Here is a 21,653-nt window from a genome sequence, read left to right as displayed (position 1 = left end):
ATGGTGTGGAAAAACGGAATGAGGAAATGTTATTTACTCCTTCACCAGCATAACACAAGACATTTATAGGCAGCATATTTAAAGCAGACAAATTATTTCTTCCTGGTCAATCTGTGCAACTCTTTACCTGGGATGATGGAAAGGTCCAAACTATAACAGGGTTCCAATAAGAATGAAGTAAGTTTGAGGAGAATTGGTCCATTAAGGGTTGCAAGTCAGGATGGGTAGAGATGGTGTTCCTAGCCTATGTTTGCTAGAAGGTGGGAATGGGCGATGGGGTGGATCACTTGAGGCTTGCCTTTTCTGGTCATTCCTTTTGAATAACCTGACACTGGCCACTGCTGAAAGACAAGAATACTGGGATAGATGAACCATTAGATTGACCCAGTGTGGCCCTTCTGATGTTCTTGTATGGAACCCAGATGTATCTACCACCTGCTGTAACCCAAAAGGCCCCGCTCCTCTCCTAGAGCCAAGATGGAGTCCAGATGGACTGACAGTGTCTTTCCACATGGTTAGTAATGAAAAATATACAGTTACAATTTTAAGCCTAACCAGTGTCCCTTATGTGACTGCATCAAGATGTCAGAATATGTATTTGAGCTGAGAGTCTAATATTTATTTTTCTTTATTTTCAATACGAATTAGAAACAGTGCTCCTGTCAGCTATCTGTTTTCTGCCAAAACACTAGAGTTTAAGCACCTTAGCACCCGTAAAGAGGTGATGTGTATGCGCGGGAGTGTGGACAGGGTCGGTTCCCCCTTCCCAATTTGCTGGTTGGCTTGTACCAAGAATACTCAGTAACACTGCTGATGCCACTGCCCTTAGTCTGCCCCCGCTATCACCTCACGCACAGCCTCCCCACACATCTGAAATGGTGCCCCTGTCTGCAAATAGCAAGAAAACTCGGATTTTTATTTATACAGGCACTTACATGGCCTCACTGCCATAGTATCTGAGCATGTCAGTCATTAACGGATTTTATCTTCAGGGCAGACTGGTGTGTTAAGAAAATACTAACTCTGGGGAATTCAAGCAGAAGAAAACACATTATTTTCTCAAGGTCAAAGTCTGTGGCTAATCTAGGAAATGCACAAAGACGCTAAGACTCAAATCCAGTGTTCTATCCACTAGGCCGTCCTTCTTACCTGCTTCTGGACTTCACCATAATGATCCACACCTGCATGGACCCACATGCTTAATTAATAGATTATTTTGTACTAGACAACGGAGACACAGGCAGTTCAGAACAACAGTCCATAAGTTCAGCAACACAGGGTGCTATGGGCACCCCCCCCATGCTCTACCTTTTGTACCAAAATAGCATGTCAAATTCAAGATTTGAGGTCAGATCTTCACTAAATGGAAAGATCAAATTAAGATACACAACTCTAGCTACATTTCCCCACCATCCCCACAGTGGGAGCCCGAGCAGAATAAATGCTCCTGTCAGTTTCCCACACTCCTTTCAGGAGCAGTAGGTCACCCCATGAGTTTGATTTAGTGAATCTTTACTAGACCCGCTACATCAAACTCCAGAAGATCGATCACAGCAGCGATCTTCCCCCAAATGAAGACCTGACCTCAATCATCTTCCCCATTAGCCCGCCATGGCTGTGTCTAAACTACATCCCTTTTCTCGATAAGGGGATATAAATTAGACACTTTGAAATTGCAAATGAAGCTGGAATTTAAATTTCCCGTGCTTCATTTGCATAATGGAGGCTGTGTTTCTTTCCAAAACAGGGCTTTTCAAAAGAAAAGCAGCTGTTTATATGGGGATCAATCGAAAATAAAACCCTTTTTTGAAAGATCTGAAAAACTGAGTACAGGATCTTTCGAAAAAGGGTTTTATTTTTTATCAATCCTCATCTAAACAGCCGTTTTTCTTTCAAAAAACCCCATTTCGAAAAAAACGCTGTTGCCATTATGCAAATGAAGCATGGGAAATTTAAATTCCAGCTTCATTTGCAATTTCAAAGTGTCTAATTTAAATCCCTTTTTTGAGAAAAGGGATGTAGTTTAGACACAGCCATGGAGGACTTTGAAGATGATTGAGGCCAGGTCTTCATTTGGGGGAAGATCGCTGCTGTGATCGATCTTCTGGAGTTTGATGTAGCGGGTCTAGTAAAGATTCACTAAATCAAACTCATGGGGTGCCCTACTGCAATTATGCATCCTGAGTCTCTGGTTTCACTGCAAGGGAGTCAGTCAAACTAGTTTGTAAAAAACATGACCTCTGCTTGAGCCACCCTTCATCTTGGCAGCCTGTTACATTTGCAGTGGGAAAGCTGCATGTCCAGCAAAGAAGAATCTGGAAACAGAGTAAAAATTCCAGAGAAGTTACTTACATTTATACATCTTTAAATTATATTGTCAGTCCTTTGGGTCATGAGCACTGTCTTGAGGAAGAAAATAATCCTCTAGCTCAGGGGTGGGCAATATGATGAAGTGGTTCGCCTCGGTTGGGCTCTGGAGAACCAATGCCGCTTCATTTACCTGAGCCTCTGTAGGTACAGTTGTGCATGCAGTTCCCATTGACCATGGACAGCTGTACCCAGCCAATGGAAGCTGCGGGAAGTGGTTCAGACCAGGATAGCACTTGCTGCAGCTCCCATTGGCTGGGAAGGGTAATCCATGACCAATGGGTACTGCAAGCACCTATACCTGCAGCTGAGCAGGTAAATACAGTGGTGATGGCGGCCTCCAGGGGCTCTTGTACATGGCAATGGGAACGTTACCAAAAAGTAATACTGTTTAGACTATTTTGTTGCCAAAACCTTCGAGAAATACTCAGTCTCATTTATTACTGTAAAAACAAAAGGGAATATTGAAGTCTACAATAGTAAAGAACTCTCCATGCCTGTTTATATTTAGAAACACCAAAATATTCTCTAGGATTAGAATAATCTGAAACAGGATTTGACTGAATCGACACACATATTTGTGCATAATAGAAAAGACAGGGTAATGTTTTGTAACATGTTTTTTTTAAAACAAAAAATTATGTGCCTTCTGAGGGCTGAACTTCAAGGCTTTAAGCAGGACAAAGTCAGATTAGAAATGAGAAAATAATGGGGAAAACTAAGCATTTTTATATGACTAGGAAGACTGCCTTTTCCTTCTCCTCTGAAAAGGTTCCCTTTAGATTAAGAACTGCTTGTTAAGTAAAGGTCAGGATTGAAATCACTTCCCCCTAAAAAATCTGAGTGTTTCAAAAGAAGTTGAGTGCCAAGGCTCAGTTAAGAATTAGCTCTCAGGTCAAGCCAACAGTCTAGTTCTATCTATAGAAGCTATGTGGGGTTTTAACTGTGAGCTGTAGCAGTGGGAATGTTGGAGATTCTGGATAGCTTACAATTTGCGAACTTCCAGATGATTGACAGCCATCTGGATTTGCTATCCTTATGGAGCGCTCATGTAGGTGGTCTACAGCTCTAGGGTGAGCTCTGCTCAATTTTTTAGGAATGTGGCATTTGTCCTTGTGAAGATCTGCTGCCATCTTCTGAAGTTTTGAAGTCATTTGTTGTCATCTTGTGTTTGCAACACTATCCTGTCCCATCAGTCCATGCCTGTTGGCCAAGTCTAAAAAAACAGCAGTCCACTGAATGAAGCATTCCATGTAAAGGTCTAGAAGAAGTGTCTTCTCAGCTCAATGGTAACCTCATCCTCAGATGCCTTACTGCCTGGTTCTGAAATCGCTGCACAACTGTACACAGGCTTGTAGTAGCCTGTTTATAGTCACCACTATGAGTTTACCAGTGCTTCCACCATGCTGCCTGACAGAGCATTAAAGAAAGGCACTAGCTTGCAAAGCCCAATGTACAATGAGGAGTCATGACAATTACTTAGGTTGAACCAAGCCGCAAAGTTCTAGTGCCTTTTGATACATATCCCCATGGCAATCAGAGTCCAGACGCTTTCAGGGATAGGAACCCCAAAAAATAAATAATTGAATCAACTGGTTTTATACAATGCTATTGCATATAAAATATCAAGTAGGGTCTTTTATGGAAACATATGTTCTGAGCTCAAGGGTCATTACAAGATATGTATAGAGATTTGTAGATATGAATGTATGTATATAGAGAACTGGGTTCATAAAGCTTTACCTTCACCTTATATGAGGGCAGTGGTTAGCTAGGTAGGGAGGGGCTGCCTCTCCAACCCAATGAACCAAGTTGTAAACACTTAGCATTTGTACAACCCAGAAAAAGAAACAGTGGGCCAATAAAGTTAATGGGAAAACAAGCAGCCCAGATATATTTCCCCACCCAGTAACCATGGTCACCTTGCCAGGAGGGGAAAAAAAAGGAAAGTTACTCAACTTGTGCAGTAATGATAGTTCTTCAAGATGTGTTCCCCGCTTCCCCCCCCCCTCCCCCCGTGGGTGCTCCACTGTTGGTATTGGGCTTGTCCTGCACCACAGATTGGAGACTTTTTCTAGCAGTGTCTAGTCGGGCCACCCACGCATGAGAGTAGCATGTGCCATTTGTGCCTTTGGAGTTTGTTGTATGTGGCCCAACTTTCCTCAGTTTCTTCATTAATGCCCTCTCAAGAGAATGTCAAACTGAAGAAGAGGGGAGGAGGGTGGGTAGTGGAGCACCCACAGGGACACATCTCAAAGAACCGTCATTACTGCACAAGGTGAGGAACTTTCCTTTCTTCTTCTTCGAGTGATGGCCCCATGGGTCCTCCACTGTTGGTGACTACCTACTGGTAGTAAGTGGAGGGTCAGTAACATGGAGTCAGCAGGCCTGAATAAGCAACAAGTCCTGTGGCACCTTATAGACTAACATGTATTGAAGCATAAGCTTTAATGGGCAAAGACCCATTTTGTCAGATGCATGTCTTTGCCCATGAAAGCTTATGCTCCAATACATCTGTTAGTCTAGAAGGTGCCACACGATTCCTTGTCGCTTTTGCAGATCCAGACTAACACGGCTACCCTTCTGATACAGGTCTGAGTAGAGGCCTGCAACATGAAAACAGCAACAGGCCTGCAATCTAGTGAGCAATACTTTGGTTCAGCAACACAGGAACCAAGAAAGAGGCCCCATTGATAACTGTGTAATTATGTAAGTTAGGTGGAGCATGAAAGGACATAGGGAGGCACCAGGAACAGACTGTAAGCCAAAAGAACATCATATTAAGGAAAGTCTCGATACAAACACTCCCTAAAAACTATGAACATAACGATCTGGGTTCAGGACCAGGTTGAAATTGACCAGATGAAGGATAGAAGATAAGCCCCCCTTCCATAAGGTGAGGGGTGGTAACTAGGCAACAGAGGGTAGCAACCTGGTACATAAAAAGTGATGTAAGTTGTTTGTACCGGTCTATAAAAGGACACTGCAAAGGGTGCTCTCCAACTGACCTTGGGAGTGGGGGGGGGGGGCACTAGGTGTCTGACATGGCAGGTGTCATTGTCTAGAATTACAGAATACACAGTGGCTTAACTCTAACTAACCGCTGTTAATCTGTTATATGGCAATAGGCCTGCTATGTGTTGGTACATTGTCAACGAGGGCCAAATGCACAGTGGCTTAGCATTTGAGAATTTCTGATAACTGTTAGCGCATCACATTTGACAATAAACCTGCTTGATTTTACCCTTGCCTGAATCTGTTGTTTCTGGGGGCTCTCAGAAATCTCCTCTGTTGACCCAAGTGCACAGGGTCTAACACTCTAGATCTGCGGTTCCCAGCCATTTCCAGATGGGGACCCACTTTGACAATTCAGGAAGACTTGGTAACCCAGGGCAATTCAAAAAAAAATCTGTGAATGGCTCCTTAAAAACTACCTGGGGAGGCACCTGGTGACCCTTTTGAAATTTAATGGCAACTCATATTTGGGTCCTGACCCATAGGCTGGGAAACCCTGCTCTAGATAAAGGGAGCACACGCATGCACGCAGCCAAAAATTTATCATCACCGACGGAGTAAAGGGTCCTGTCAGGAGTGCACCGGGACAACCCCAAATACCCTGACTGATGATACTGAACACTGACAGTACATTGTCCATACAACACTACCCCAAAGATGGAAGGTTGGCTTCAGCTAGGTTTTACATATAGATGAAAGGACTACCTCAGAGTGTGTGTCCGCTTGTGTAGAAATTGCATAGTGCTTCATGAAAGTATGATTAGAAGAACAGGTAGCAGTACATCATATGTCGTCTCGAGGTAGTGCAATCCTTGACTTAATAGAAGGATAAAGGTTTTTCAAAAGTTTGTGTTGGTTTTCTGAAACCAGGATGACCTCCTGGCTGATAGCAACCCTTTTGAACAAGTCCTGGAATTGCTTCAGGTCATCCACTGGTGACAGATCATTGGGGATAACTGCCTCATCTAGTGATGATGAGGATTTATCAGCTGGCAACATCAGGTTAGTTAGTGTCAGGGTCGTCGATGATCTGGCTCTCCTCTGTGTCTATGTCCATAGTTGAGAGGGAGAGGTGTGAGGATGTGAAAGGGGTACCTGTGGGCTGGCATTGATAGTGCTGTAGGCTGGTGACGTGTGAATGCCCAATGACGGTATGGAGACTAGAGGAGTGGGTGATGTGGCTGATAGGACCAGTGAGGATACTCCAAAGTATGGTGAGACTAGCGTACCTGGTGCCAATCATAGGGTGAATGCAGTCTGGTTGGAGAAGAGTGCGGGGATGACAATACGCTCTGACGTTCCCTTTGTAGTAGTTATAGTGTAACAGTACTGGTGACTGCGGTGGGGGAGGAGAGCCACAATCTGAGAAGGGGGATCGGGAGTGGTGCCCGAAAGAGGGAGCATACGGGGATCTAGATCTTGGTTCCATATGCAGCACTGGTGGATTATATTCTTGTGTTGGCGCAGCAGGGCAATGATGGCTGGGAGCCAGTTCCTGAGATGCCAGGTAGTGCAGTGGAGATGGCATCGGTGCAGATGGTGATGACACCGACTCTGGACTTAGTGTGCACAACACTAGTTTTGCTGATTGTGACCTAGCTTTGGAGCCGGTGGTGTCAAAGTCTTAGTCTGTTCTTTGGCACTGAGTCTCTTCAATGCCATGGTAGTTGGTGCTGTAGTTTCCTCAGACCACAATTTTGGATCTGTCCGATGTAACACATAGCTATGCAGTGCCCAAGGTGCCAGGTCTGTCTCCTGTACTAACCCCTAGTAGTAGGGAGCAGGCTGGAGAGGGCATTCTGGTTGAGGCCTTATGTGATGGAGAGCTTGAGGTTTTTCTTTTGCGTTGTGGCAGAATCACACTGATTGGTGTCATTGGTGTTCATCTGCAGCTCAAGCGCCCTATCAAATAATAATAAGCGTAGCCTGAGTTCCTTTTCCTTACAAGCTCTGGCTGTGAGGCTACAGCAATGGATGCACTTCTGGGGAACGTGTGCTTCTCCTAGACACAGTCTTGAAGAATACAAAACCCATGGCCACCTGAAGTGGGCATAGGGTCACAGCACTTTTCACATTTTTTGAAACCAGGCAATTTGCTGTTTCCCCGCTTTTGTCTCCCCCTCCCCCGCCCTTTTTTTTGCACATCGGTAGCTGAGTGCCCGGTGGGTCTTATTTTCTAAGGGTATATCTACACTACAGCGCTATTTCGAATGAACTTAATTCGAAATAGTTAATTTGAATTAAGCTAATTTGAAATAACGCATCTATACACAAAAACTATTTTGAAATAGCATTTTGCTATTTTGAAATAGCACGTCCACACTGAGTGGACCCTGAACCGAAGTTAAGACTAGCCGGAACCAGTACCGGCAGGGCATCAGGTTAGGACTTAGTATGTGGGGCTGCTGCCTGAGGCTAACTGAGCTCCGTGCTTAAAGGGACCCTACCCCCATCCCGGACAGACAGTTCTCAGGGTTCCCCCCTTGCTTGTCTACCTTCATGAGGGACAGCAAAGCAGTCCTGTCTTGGAGAGCCCGAGTGCCCAAACTCAGGACACCACAGCACTCGGCCACATGGAGCCAGAGCTGCCCCTGGGCACACCGGTGCGTCTCATGGGGTCATTGCCATCAGCCCAGCTGCACTTGCTGCAGGTTGCCATCCGGGAGGTCCATCAGGGGGCTGTCAGGATCCAGGAGGTCCTGAGGGAGAGCGTCCACCACGAGGAGCCCTCAAAGCCACCGCACCAGGGGCTCGTGCCCCATTCCTCCCTCACATCCTTCCACTTACCCCTCCCTAGCCCCCCTTCCTGATGTCAAATAAAAGACACATATGTTCAAAAATAGAAACTTGGTTTATTGAACAAAATTGGAGGTGGAGGGGGAGGATGAACCTTTGGGGAGACTGGGAAAAGGAGGTGGGAGAAGGGAAGAGAGAAGGTGGGAGAGGGGAGGGGGAAACCTGAGAGAAGGGAGCTGGAAGGGGGAAGCAAGGGGAAGATGGGGGAGGGGATGCTCAGAGTTGGGGGTTTCGCCGGACCAACTTGACTTTCATGCTAACCTGCTCCTGGGTTCGCACGTGGCCTTTGGTGGTCAGGCTGGCAGCTATCCTGCCATAGACGGCTGCGTTCTTCCGTCTAGTGTGGAGATCATGGACGTTGGGGGCATCCCCCCACAACCTGAGTAAGATCCCATGTTCTCCACCCTGAACCAGGAAGGCGCCTACCTTCTCCAGCCCATCAGGCTCCTGGGAGCTGGCAGACTGCTTCTGGGGAGTGGTGGAGGGCTGGCTGCCAGTGGCTTGCTGGCCATGTTTTGGGGCCACTGAGTTAGGGGCCCTGGTGGCCACTGCTAGCTCTGGGCTGGCAGGCTTGGACCTGGCACAGGCACTGTGGCCAGGGTCTACCCCTTTAATGGCTCCGGGGCTAGTGGAGAGGAGAGTAAGTTTTTCTGGTTGTGCCCAGAGTGGCCACCAGGGCTCCCTGGGAAGGGCTGGAGACCCCCTATTTCGAATTAAATGTCTACACAGCACTTAATTTGAAATAGCTATTTCAAATTTGGTATTACTCCTTGTAGAATGAGGTTTACCAAATTCGAATTAAGGGCTCACTATTTCGAATTAAATTCGAAATAGCGGTTTGCATGTATAGACATTAAAATTAATTCAAAATAATGGCTGTTATTTCGAATTAACTTTGCAGTGTAGACATACCCTAAGTTTTTCAAGGATGGTCAGTGTGTCCTGCTTGTCTTCTCTGCTCTTTTAGTATTCTCTCTCTTTCTCTTTTTTTTTTTTTAAACTAAGTAGAGGCCTGAAGACCGCAACCTTCGCGGCTGGCGGCGCACTGCCCCTCAGGGGCTATGCCTTAACTATTAACAGCAACTATGAAATGAAAACCTTTTTTTTTTAAACTAATACGAACTATAAAATTGAGAAAGAACTAACAGTTTTAACTAATTACAAGTCAATTTACTTGATTAGGGGTCCTATAAAGGTAGCCTTCTAGTCAGGCAGCGGCATAGATAGCTGCAGCAGCACAGGAGCCAGCAAACAGAGCTGTAAACAGGGGAGTTTGAGTGGGAGTTTGGATATTGGAACTTGATTGGGGTTTGTTTTTGCTGTGGAGGGGGTGTTTTGGTCTGTTTTTGTGTTCACCGGACTAACAGGATTTTGGTGAGAAAGTAGATAAAACACAGAGGCAGTAGTGGCAATGGCCCAAGTAGTAAAGAACACAAGGAGGATGATTGGATGTGGTAGCTGTGGTTTTGTTTGCACGAAGTGCCGCCTGATAGAGCTGATGGAAGAAAAGATCCGAGGACTGGAGATGCAGGTGGAAACTCTGGTTGAGTTTAGAAGGGGGTTTGAGCAGATGATGGGGCAAAGGCATGACGTGGCTGAAGGGGAAAGCTTAAATATGCAGATGGAAGCAGGACCAAGGGCCTCAAAGGGGGGACTGCTGAGCGAAGAAAATGGACAGTGGAAGCATATGACTCAGAGAACCAGGCGGAGGAAAAGATGGGTCAGTGAAGGAAAAATAGAGCTCAAGAACAGGTATGTGGAGCTGGAGAATGAAGAAGGGGTACAGCAGGTAGATAATGAAGATAGAAGGGTAAGGAAAAAGAGAAGAGTGGCTAGTCCCATAGATAAAGGGGAAGAGTTAATGGAAACAACACCAATAATGAACATTAGGAGGATACAGGATGGGTTAAAGAGGATTACAAGGGAAAATAGGAATAGCAAGGACTTGCAGCCAGAGGAACCAAGAGATAGACCAGAGAATCGCACTGTCACTAGGAAAAGGCAGGTCTATGTGATTGGGGACTCCTTATTGAGAAGAATAGATAGGCCAGTAACCAGAGCTGATCCAGAGAATAGAAGGGTGTGCTGTCTGCCAGGTGCTAAGATACAGGATGTGGAACTGAGGTTGAAGAGGATTATTAAGGGAGCAGGAAGGAATCCATTGATCATCCTTCATGTAGGAACAAATGATACGGCTAGATTCTCGCTGGAACAAATTAAGGGAGACTATGCTAGGCTGGAGAGGACGCTCAAGGAAATTGAGGCTCAGGTGATCTTTAGTGGGATTCTGCCTGTTCCTAGAGAAGGGCAACTAAGATGTGACAGGTTTATGATGATCAATAGATGGCTTAGGCAGTGGTGCTATAAGGAGGGCTTTGGGATGTATGGTCACTGGGAGGCATTTATGGACCGAGGACTGTTCTCTAGGGATGGACTTCACCTAAGTAGGGAGGGAAATAGACTTCTAGGATGGAGGCTGGCTCAACTGATTAAGAGAGCTTTAAACTAGGAATTTGGGGGAGACGGTTGGGAGATGTCCAGGTAATCTCTATGCTGGATTTTAACACTGAGAGGGAGGAAAACGAAGTAAGAAAGGATATAGCTGGGGGTAGGAGAATGTACATGAGGAAGGGTAGGGTGGATACTAGTCTAAATAGGTCATATTGGAGGTACAATGTCCGTGCCAAATTGGGTAAAGAATGTGAATGAGGCCAAACAGCAAAAATTAAGATGTTTGTACACCAATGCGAGGAGCCTAGGTAACAAAAAGGAGAAACTAGAGCTATTGGTCCAGGAAGTGAAACCAGATATTATAGGAATAACAGAAACATGGTGGAATACTAGGCATGACTGGAGTACAGGTATTGAAGGGTATGTGCTGTTTAGGAAAGACAGAAATAAGGGTAAAGGTGGTAGAGTCGCATTGTAAATCAAAGATGAGGTAGACTGTAAAGAAATAAAAAGTGATGGCATGGAGAAGACAGAGGCTGTTTGGGCAAAAATCACATTGGGAAAGATCAGATCACATCAGATCCTCCCCTGGGATAGTGCTTGGGGTGTGTTATAGACCACCAGGATCCAATTTGGATATGGATGGAGATCTCTTTAATGTTTTTAATTAAGTAAATACTCATGGAAACTGTGTGATCATGGGAGATTTCAATTTTCCAGATATGGACTGGAGAACAAGTGCTAGTAATAATAATAGGGCTCAGATTTTCCTAGATGTGATAGCTGATGAATTCCTTCATCAAGTAGTTGCTGAACCAACAAGGGGGGATGCTATTTTAGATTTGGTTTTGGTGAGTAGCGAGGACCTCATAGATGAATTGGTCGTAGGGGACAACCTTGGCTCGAGTGATCATGAGCTAATTCAGTTCAAATTAAATGGAAGGATAAACAAAAATAAATCTGAGACTAGGGTTTTTGATTTCAAAAGGGCTAACTTTAATAAATTAAGGAAATTAGTTAGGGAAGTTGATTGGACTAAAGAAATTATGGATCTTGAGGTGGAGGCGGCCTAGAATTATTTTAAGTTAAAGTTGCAGAAGCTATCAGAAGCCTGTATCCCAAGAAAAGGGAAAAAATTTACAGGCAGGTGTGTTAGACCAAGCTGGATGAGCAAGCATCTCAGAGAGGTGATTAAGAAAAAGCAGAAAGCATATAAGGAGTGGAAAATGGGAGGGATCAGTAAAGAAAGCTACCTTATTGAGGTTAGAGCATGTAGGGACAAAGTGAGAAAGGCTAAAAGTCAGGTAGAGTTGGACCTTGCCAAGGGAATTAAAACCAATAGTAAAAGGTTTTATAGTCATATAAATAGGAAAAAAAGAAAAAAAGAAGAAGTAGGACCGCTAATTACTAAGGATGGAGTGGAGGTTAAGGATAATCTAGGAATGGCCCAATATCTAAACAAATACTTTGCTTCAGTCTTTAATGAGGCTAATGAAGAGCTTAGGGATAATGGTAACATAACAAATGGGACTAAGGATATCCGAGGTAAAAGCCAAACTTGAACAGCTTAATGGGAGTAAATTGGGGGGCCCAGATAATCTTCATCCAAGAATATTAAAGGAACTGGCACATGAACTTACAAGTCCATTAGCAAAAATTTTTAATAAATCTCTAAACTCAGGGGTTGTACCATTTGACTGGAGAATTGCTAATATAGTTCCGATTTTTAAGAAAGGGAAAAAAAGCGACCCGGGTAACTATAGGCCTGTTAATTTGACATCTGTAGTATGTAAGATCCTGGAAAAAATTTTGAAGGAGAAAGTAGTTAGAGACATTGAGGCTAATGGCAATTGGGACAAATTACAACATGGTTTTACAAAAGGTAGATCGTGCCAAACCAACCTGATTTCCTTTTTTGAGAAAGTAACAGATTTTTTAGATAAAGGAAATGCAGTGGATCTAATCTACCTCGACTGTAAGGCATTTGATACAGTATCACATGGGGAATTATTGGTTAAATTGGAAAAGATAGGGATTAATATGAAAGTTGAGAGGTGGATAAGCAACTGGTTAAAGGGGAGACTACAGTGGGTTATACTGAAAGGTGAACTGTCAGGTTGGAGGAAGGTTACTAGCGGAGTTCCTCAGGGATCAGTTTTGGGGCCAATTTTATTTAATCTTTTTATCTCTGACCTTGACACCAAAAGTGGAAGTGTTCTGATAAAATTTGCAGATGACACAAAGTTGGGAGCTATTGCCAATTCAGAAAAGGATCGGGATATCACACAGGAAGATCTGGATGATCTTGTAAATTGGAGTGATAGCAATAGGATGAAATTTAATAGTGAGAAGTGTAAGGTTATGCATTTAGGGATTAATAACAAGAATTTTAGTTATAAACTGGGGACACATCAGTTGGAAGTAACCGAGGAGGCGAAGGACCTTGGAGTCCTGGTTGATTATAGGATGACTATGAGCCGCCATTGTGACATGGCCATGAAAAAGGCTAATACGGTCTTGGGATGTATTAGGCGACGTATTTCCAGTAGAGATAAGGAGGTGTTAGTGCCATTATACAAGGCATTGGTGAGACCCCATTTGGAATACTGTGCAGTTCTGGTCCCCCATGTTTAAGAAGGATGAATTCAAACTGGAACAGGTACAAAGAAGGGCCACTAGGATGATCCGAGGAATGGAAAACCTGTCTTATAAAAGGAGACTCAAGGAGCTTGGCTTGTTTACCTTAACCAAAAGAAGGCTGAGGGGGGACATGATCGCACTCTTTAAATATATTAGAGGGATAAATACCAGGGAGGGAGAGGAATTATTTAAGTTTAATACCAATGTGGACACAAGAACAAATGGATATAAGCTGGTTAGTAGGAAGTTTAGACTTGACATTAGACGAAGGTTTCTAACCATTAGAGGAGTGAAGTTCTGGAACGGCCTTCCAAGGGAAGTAGTGGGGGCAAAAGAGCTATCTGGTTTCAAGATTAAACTAGATGGGTTTATGAAGGGGATGGTTTGATGAGATAACATGATCTTGGTAACTAATTGACCATTCATTATCAGTGGGAAATAGGTCAATGGAGGGATGATAGGAGTTACTATAGAGAACTTTCAGGGTGTCTGGCTGGTGAATCTTGCCCACATGCTCAGGGTTTAGCTGATCGCCATATTTGGGGTCGGGAAGGAATTTTCCTCCAGGGTAGATTGGCAGAGACCCTGGAGGTTTTTCGCCTTCCTCTGTAGCATGGGGTACAGATCACAGCTGGAGGATTCTCTGCATCTTGTGGTCTTCAAAGTATTTGAAGGCTTCAATATCTGAGATATAGGTGAGAGGATTATTCTAAGAGGGGTGGGTGAGATTCTGTGGCCTGCACTGTGCAGGGGGTCAGACTAGATGATCATAATGGTCCCTCTGACCTTAAAGTCTATGAGTCTATAATTTCTATCTACAGAGAACTGAAGAGGAGGAGAGGATTACAGCTCCATCTGTGACCGAGGATGGTCAACAAAGGACTGAAGCGAGTCAGGCCATATGTGTGAATGCCAAAGGCACAAACGGCACGCACCGCTCTCACGCATGCACAGCGCAACTAGACACTGCTAGAAAAAAAAAATCTCCGATCTGCGGTGCAGGACAAGCCCAACACCAACAATGGAGCACCCATGGGAACATCACTTGAAGAAGAAGAAAAAGAGCCTTTCTGAAAAAGAGAGACTTGAAACTGAACTCTTCATCTGGAGCTGGAGGAATAGTCTTGAAGGTGAGGAGGAGGAAGTGGCTGCCTGTCAAGGATAGAACTCCTCTGTGGCAGGGGGCATGCTGGGAAATGTTTAAAGGCACTTGGTATCTTGTGTTAGAAAAGGAACACCCTGAAAGCACTGTGCACAGAATCAGAGCAATGCATCATGGGGTACCTGACCAGAATTCTGAATGCTTATTTCAAAATACTACTGTCCTGGATGGCAGCAATGATATAACACAAAACTACCTTCATCAATTAGGTAATGTCCTGAGTCCTAACAGCTCATGCAACACTTGTTGCAGATCACTTAACACAGATATGCAAAAGCAGCAGAAAGTCTCAAGTGCAGACATAGCCTTGTTTACAGTGACATGAATCAGGACTAGCTCTACTCAAGTCAGTGGAGTTCCACCATCATTGGTGCATCTGAAGAATCAGGTCCTTGGATTTTAGCTGAGCTGTAGCACAGTTCAGCATCTAGCAAGTCACCAGCAGAGAACTGATTTAATCATTACATGAGACTAATTTGTATTCAGCTCTCCCAGCACAGTAATTATTTACATAGAGATGGCACTGAAGTGAACACGTTTTGCAGTAGGTGATTCTGCAGATTAAATTTACACTTCTGCAGTGATTCAGTCAATTCAAAGTCAATTGGATAATAATACACTCTGCTGACAGTTTTTTCTCAATTTATTTATCTCCTCCCAGCTGCAGAAGAGGACTTCCCTGAACTGTAAGAAGGCCTTGGGGGGGAAGCACTCTTCTGCAGCCGGGAAGAGACCCTGCCCAGCACTGGTTGGCTGAGAGTCAGAGCAGGACACGCCTCTTCCAAGAGCCACGGTGAGAGCAGTGTTCCTTCAGTCCTGGCCCCCCAGAGCCACCATGGCCCGGGAGCTAGAGGTCTGCTGTTGGGCCGGCGGTTGGGAACCGCTGCTATGGAGCACTGTGAGATTCCTAGATGGAAAGCGCTGTAGGGGAGTAAAGCAGCAGTAGTAAAATAACTTATCTGAAGACTTTCCATCATCACCCTGCAAAGCAATTCAAAATGACCTGACCCTAGGGCCAATCCAATTACATTTGGCCATCTTATCAACACTCCGATTAGCAGTGTCTGGGACCACACTCGGGCAACACAAATCAGTTCTGGAATGGGGAAAGGTCTTTACTTCTCAACAGAAATTGCACTGTGGACAAAGAAGCAGCACTTTAGTAGTATTTGGGAAAAAATATAAAGTCCAGACATTAAAAATAGGTTATATAGTAAGAAAAATGTCATCAATTTAATCAATCATTTACTTTAAGCAGGCAAGCAATTTGTAAACATTCAAAAGCGGCAGCATTCATGTTACAAACAATTTAAAAGAAAAATAATTGAGATTAAGGACTTTCTCTTTCAAAAAAATTGAAATCATTTAAAATGCTACAAACACTGAACACTCAGTTACATCACCTATCATCCTGCTAGCTCTTTCTTACAAAGATTCTTGTATTTCTAAAATTCATGATCTTGTAGTAACTTGTACATTAGCATTTGCTGCTTGGAAGTCAGCTACTTGAGAATTACACCTGTGTTTAAATCCCATTAGCAAAGGTAATGTCTTGATTCAATACTTCTTTAACTTCTGAAGGCAATGTGTCAAAGAGGTGATCTTCCACAACAAGGCCGCTTTTCCTGAGAAGCCGACATTGCCCTAGTGTAGCTGGTAGCCGATCTAAGCAGTTTCCTTTCAGTTCTAAGTGAGTTAGCTGCAAGAGCTGACCAATTTTATCTGGGATCGAGGTAATACAGTTTTGCCCCAGACTCAAAGTCCTTAATTTCACACACTTAAACAACTGTTTTGGCAAAATATCCACTTTGTTTCCTGTGATATACAAATGCTGCAGATTTTGAAGCAATCCGATTTCCACTGGAATCACCGCAATTGAGTTATAGTTTACATCTAAGCATCTGAGTTTCTGTAAACTGAACACTGCTACTGGCAAGGATTCGAGTTTGTTATTGGAGAGATAAAGTGACTCCAAGTTCTTTACATGGGAAATGGAGGGAGGAATGTTGACTATTTTATTGTGCCATAACTTTAAGCAAGTAAGTCTTTTTAAATGCTGGAAGCTGATGACTTCTTCAATTGTGCGTATGCTATTTGATTTTAAATCCAGATCCTGCAAATTAGTTAGACTGAAAATGGCATGTGGAATTCTTTCCAGTTCACAGTTCTGTAGTTCTAATTCAGCTACATTCATCATTTTCTTAAGGCTGTTCAGTACCACAAGCTTGGTGCCATCATTGTGAATTACCAGTTTTGTTAGATGTGGTGCCACATCTGTGATATTGGAGGGGACTTTGGTCAAATTGCTCTTCACATGGAGAATTTTAAGGTGTCTTAACTCTCTGAGAGATTCAAGCCCTATCATTTTATTGTTTTCAGAATTCAAGTTGCCTATCAAATATAACTCACGGAGATTTTTGAGCAAATACACCCAAGCAGGAATTTCTGCAACATCTGTGAATTTCACATGAAGGCATCTCAAGTTGTCACGGAGGAAGCTGAAAGCAGTCTGCTCAACCTTAGCAGGACAGTGGCAGAGATGAAGCTCTTGAAGGTTGGTCATCTGGGAGATTTTAGCTGGGATTTTTGCTTCAGGAATCAGCTCAAGTTTCAGCACATCCAGGTCAGTCAGGTCAAACACTGCATCAGGGACCCCTGACAGCATGAAGAGATGAAGCTCTTGTTTATCCTGTGCATTGCGGGAGACATGCTGCCGAAGCTTTTCAAATGTCCACTCATGGTTTAAACTAATTTCACGCAGCTTGTTTTCACTTACCTCTGACAAGAAGACACCAAAGCGTTTGGAGTACAACTGGTCGTATTGATCTACCATGTGCAAAAGAAATGCAAAATCGTTTTTGACATCAGGAATATCACTGAAGCTGCTCTCTTCTCTGACCTTCTCAAAGGAATATTCTTTTAAGGGTATTCTAAACAACCAGAAGAGTGTGTACAGACAGACAAAACCATACACGCAAATGAGAGAAATGTAGCTGATAAGCAACTTTTTCAACATATAAGCCATATTGTGTGTGCACTCAAATTTCTTATAGCCAATCAAATGCTCCACTTCTGGAGTGCAGGTGTGCTTAAAACGAATCTCATTTACAAAGTTAGCCGTGTAGCAAAGAATAAATATGAACTTGACAGTCTTGATGACTGTCTGGACGACATAGAGTTTATAAATCAAGTCACTGTCTTCCACATGGGCACGGAATTTTCTAACTTTTTCAAACAGGGCTTTGGCTTGTTCTCCATCTTTTTTATCTAAAATAGTCATGCTGGGAACCTCAATAACTGGCTTTTCAGCTGAAAACTTAAAGCCAGACTTAGTAATCATAGGAGTACTAGCACTTGGGCTTCCTTCGTCACTGCTAGTGGAAACGTGCTTTGGAAGGGATTGGGTACCAGTTAGTCTCTGTTTGTTTTCCTCAGAGTCCTCACATGCTGTTTCAGATAGTGCTTTCGTAGTCCAAGGGGATTCAAAACATTTTCCTAATATAGATACAAAATGTTCAATTTTTGAGCAAGTTTTGGGATATTTAAACCAAAAATTGCTACTAACCATTAAAATAATGGTATGTATGAGAGCAAGATAGGGAAAATACTTTGAATACCAAGGAAGAGCCAAATGATAACACATCTGGTTAATAAATACATATTGCTGATAATCCAAATTGGTTTTTCGGCCTAAAGAATCCTTTTTCTCATTCTTCAGTTCCTGATTTGATTCAGTAGATTGCAACTGAGAATAGGTAGATCTGCTCAGTGGTGTGTCTGGTGTTATGGTAGGTGCATTTTCAAAGGAAACTGTTCTCATTTTCATTCCTTTATCTTGATCAGTGGTTGCTTCAGATCCTGGTATATCATTAGCATTTCCTGATGTACTGGGTTGTATGCCTGAATTTACAGCAGACTGCAACACTGGCAAGCAGACCACCTGATCTTTGGTTAGCTGCATGGTTCCAGCAAAGATAGCAACCATCAGCATAACAACAGCAAGATAATCCATAAATACATCCCACCATGGTTTCAGGATGCGATAAGTTGGCTGAATGTCATTAAGCGATGCAACTTCTGCAAGGGTAAACATTCCTGAAACAAAACAAACAAAACAAAATGTAAGTTACTATCATTTGTTGTTGACAGACTAGCTATGATTTTTTTCTACTCAACAGCATATCATCATACGACATAAAACCTAAAAATGTTTTCTACTGATCTTTCTATTGTGTTGAATTGCACGCTATTGTACACCACCCCTTAAATGGAAGCAAGTAAGTCAGGATCCTTTCAAGAGTGTATATACAATAATCAGGTGTCTTTAGAATAATAAAAACAACCAAAAAAATTTACTTACCATCAAATTATATATATATATATATATATACATAGAGAGAGAGAGAGAGAGAGAGAGAGAGAGAGAGAGAGAGAGAGAGAGAGAGAGAGAGAGAGAGAGAGAGAGAGAGAGAGAGAGAGAGAGAGAGAGAGAGAGAGAGAAAACTATTACATAACACAACAAGAAATAAAGGTCTACACTGTATGATATAAATACCTGAACCACAGAGTGTTGTTGTTGGTATATTTTAAAAACCTGAAGAGAACACAGAATATATCTTGCAAAAATCAGTTTCTGCAAAAGTGTATGAAAGGTGCACTCTGAACATGTGACAATGTATTTATGTCAATTAAAAATATATTTTAAAACAGAAAAAATAGAAAATCTGCTAACCCCTCTGCCCAATATAGTACTTTTTAGAGCTCTGATAATAATGGGATAATCACAAAGGAGTTGTAGAAAAGGTAGAAACTGGATCAAATTACAAAGGATGAATATAAGCAAACCACACAGGTATGCAGGGGCAAGATTAGAAAGGCAAAGGCACAAAATGAGCTAAATCTAGCGAGACACGTAAAGGCTAACGAGAAGACATTCTACTATTAGAAGCAATAGGAAGACCACGGATAGGGTTGGCCCACTGCTCAGTGAAGAGGGAGAAACAATAACAGGAAACCTGGAAATGACAGAAATGCTTAATGATGTCTTTGTTTCAGTTTTCACCAAGAAGTTTGATGGTGATGGGACGCCTAACAATGAATGCTAGTGGAAATGGGGTAGGTTTAGAAGTTAAAATTAAAAAAGAACAAGGTAAAAATTACTTAGAAAAGTCAGATGTCTTCAAGTCACCAGGGCCTGATGAAATGCATCCTAGAATACTCAAGGAGCTGATGAGGTATCTGAGCCTTTAGATATCATCTTTGAAAAATCATGGCAGTCAGGAGAGATTCCAGAAGACTGGAAAAGGGCAAATAATAGTGCCCATCTATAAAAAGAGAAATAAGAACAACCCAGAAAACTACAGACCAGCCAGTTTAACTTGTGCACCAGGGAAGATACTGGAACAAGTAATTAAGGAATTCATCTGCAAACATCTGGAAGAAAGTAAGGTATAGGTAACAGCCAGCATGGATTTGTAAAGAACAAATCACGTCAGACCAATCTGATAGCTTTCTTTGATAGCATATCAAGCCTTGTGGATAAGGGTACATCTACACAGCAACATTATTTCTAAATGACTAGCATTATTTTGAAATAATTTAGTCTGCGTCTACACAGCAAGCAGTTATTTCAAAATAATGTCAAAATAGTGTCAAGCTGGAGCACTTTTTATTCCAACTCCTGTAACCCTCATTGTACAAGGAGTAAGGGAAGTCAGATGAAGAGTGCTCTATTTTTAAAATAAGTGCGGTGTAGATGCTCCCAATTTTGAAATAAACCACGCAATTGACGTAGCTCAATTTGCGTAGCTTATTTTGAGTTAAGCCCTGCTGTGCAGACCCACCCTAAGAGAGAAGCAGTGACATATTATACCTAGACTTTAGTGAGGCATTTGACATGGTCTCACATGACCTTCTTATGAATAAACTAGGGAAATACAACCTAGATGGGGCTACTATACGGTGGGTACATAATTGGCTGGATTACCATTCTCAGAGAGTAGTTAACGATTCACAATCATGCTGGAAGGGCGTAACAAGTGGGGTTCTGCAGGGGTCTGTTTTGGGACAGATTCTGTTCAATATCTTCATCGATGATTTAGATATTGGCATAGAGAGTACGATTATTAAGTTTGCAGATGATACCAAACTGGGAGGGGTTGCAAGTGCTTCGAAGCAGTGGTTCCCAACCTCCAGGCTGTGGCCCACTGCCGAGCCATGAACCAGTAGCTGCCAGACTGCGGTGGCTGTTGGAGCTCAAGCCGGCTGTTCCTGGCAGCTCAGCTCCGGCAGCCATGCGGGCTCAGGTGGCAGGAGGAGGCGCCTCCCTCCCTCCTCTCCCCTCCGTGTTTAGGGAAGACACGTGTGGAGAGGGAGGGGGTGCAAAGAAGGAGGGAGGCAGGCACACCACCAACTGCCTCTCCTTCTGTCCATGCAGCTGCTTTTGCTAGTAGCAGCAACAGGAGACAGAGCAGTAGGCGCCCTCTCCTCCCCCCCGGCGCCCACAGCCATTTTTGCTGGCAGTAGTGCTGGGGCTGAGGCAGCAGCAGAATGAGGCGGAGCAGAAGGCATCTCTCTCCTCCCCCCATCCTTAATGGTGGATGGCCCGGGCTCCGCGCTCCCCCACCCACCCATGGGTTTGCAAGATGCTCTTGGGGTAGGAGTGGGCACAAAGGAGGGCCACTGTCCCTGCCTACATGGCAGTAACAGCCACGCTCCCTACAAGGGGCAGCCTCACTCTGGAGAGTGCGGTGGGGTGGGGGGAGAAAAAGGGGTGATTGGTGATGGTGTTGGCATGGGCTGTAGGGGTCAGAGGTTAAAAGGGTCAAAGGGAATAGATTGTGGGAGTGGGGGTCATGGTGTTGGCATGGGCTGTAGGGGTCAGAGGTTAAAAGGGTCAAAGGGAATAGGTTGTGGGAGTGGGGGTCAAAGGATATTAAGCACTCTGAGAAAGGGGCTAGGCAGACCACCAACATTTTATTTCCATACTTGCATATTCATATACAAATAATGAATAGGCAAATATGCAAATAAAATGTCACCGGTCCACCAAGAATTTGTGAATCTTTTTGCCAGTGCCCGGCATAAAAAAGGTTGGGAACCACTGCTTTGCAGGATAAGTCAAAATTCAAAATGATCTGGACAAACTGGAGAAATGGTCTGAGGTAAATATGATGAAGTTTAATAAGGACAAATACAAAGTACCCCACTTAGGAAGGAACAA

At 43.4% G+C, this 21,653-nt stretch overlaps 1 protein-coding gene across 6 annotated transcripts in view; it reads right to left on the bottom strand.

Moving 5' to 3' along the window:
* Window positions 1-9,827: 9,827 nt before the first annotated feature.
* The window catches only part of LRRC8D (leucine rich repeat containing 8 VRAC subunit D), an 86,874-nt gene continuing 75,048 nt past the window's right edge, over window positions 9,828-21,653 (bottom strand). For all 6 annotated transcript variants that reach the window (XM_075936450.1, XM_075936452.1, XM_075936451.1 and 3 more), the window contains one exon: window positions 9,828-18,526. In XM_075936450.1, coding sequence (XP_075792565.1) covers window positions 15,957-18,524 — 2,568 coding nt within the window. In that variant the 5' untranslated portion in view covers window positions 18,525-18,526 and the 3' untranslated portion in view covers window positions 9,828-15,956. The remainder of the gene's footprint in view (window positions 18,527-21,653) is intronic.

The sequence above is a fragment of the Pelodiscus sinensis genome, chromosome 9 (genome assembly GCF_049634645.1).
Source record: "Pelodiscus sinensis isolate JC-2024 chromosome 9, ASM4963464v1, whole genome shotgun sequence".
Classification (NCBI taxonomy): domain Eukaryota; kingdom Metazoa; phylum Chordata; order Testudines; family Trionychidae; genus Pelodiscus; species Pelodiscus sinensis.
Note: the sequence above shows the minus strand (reverse complement) of the source record. Positions and strands in the feature narration are given on the sequence as shown.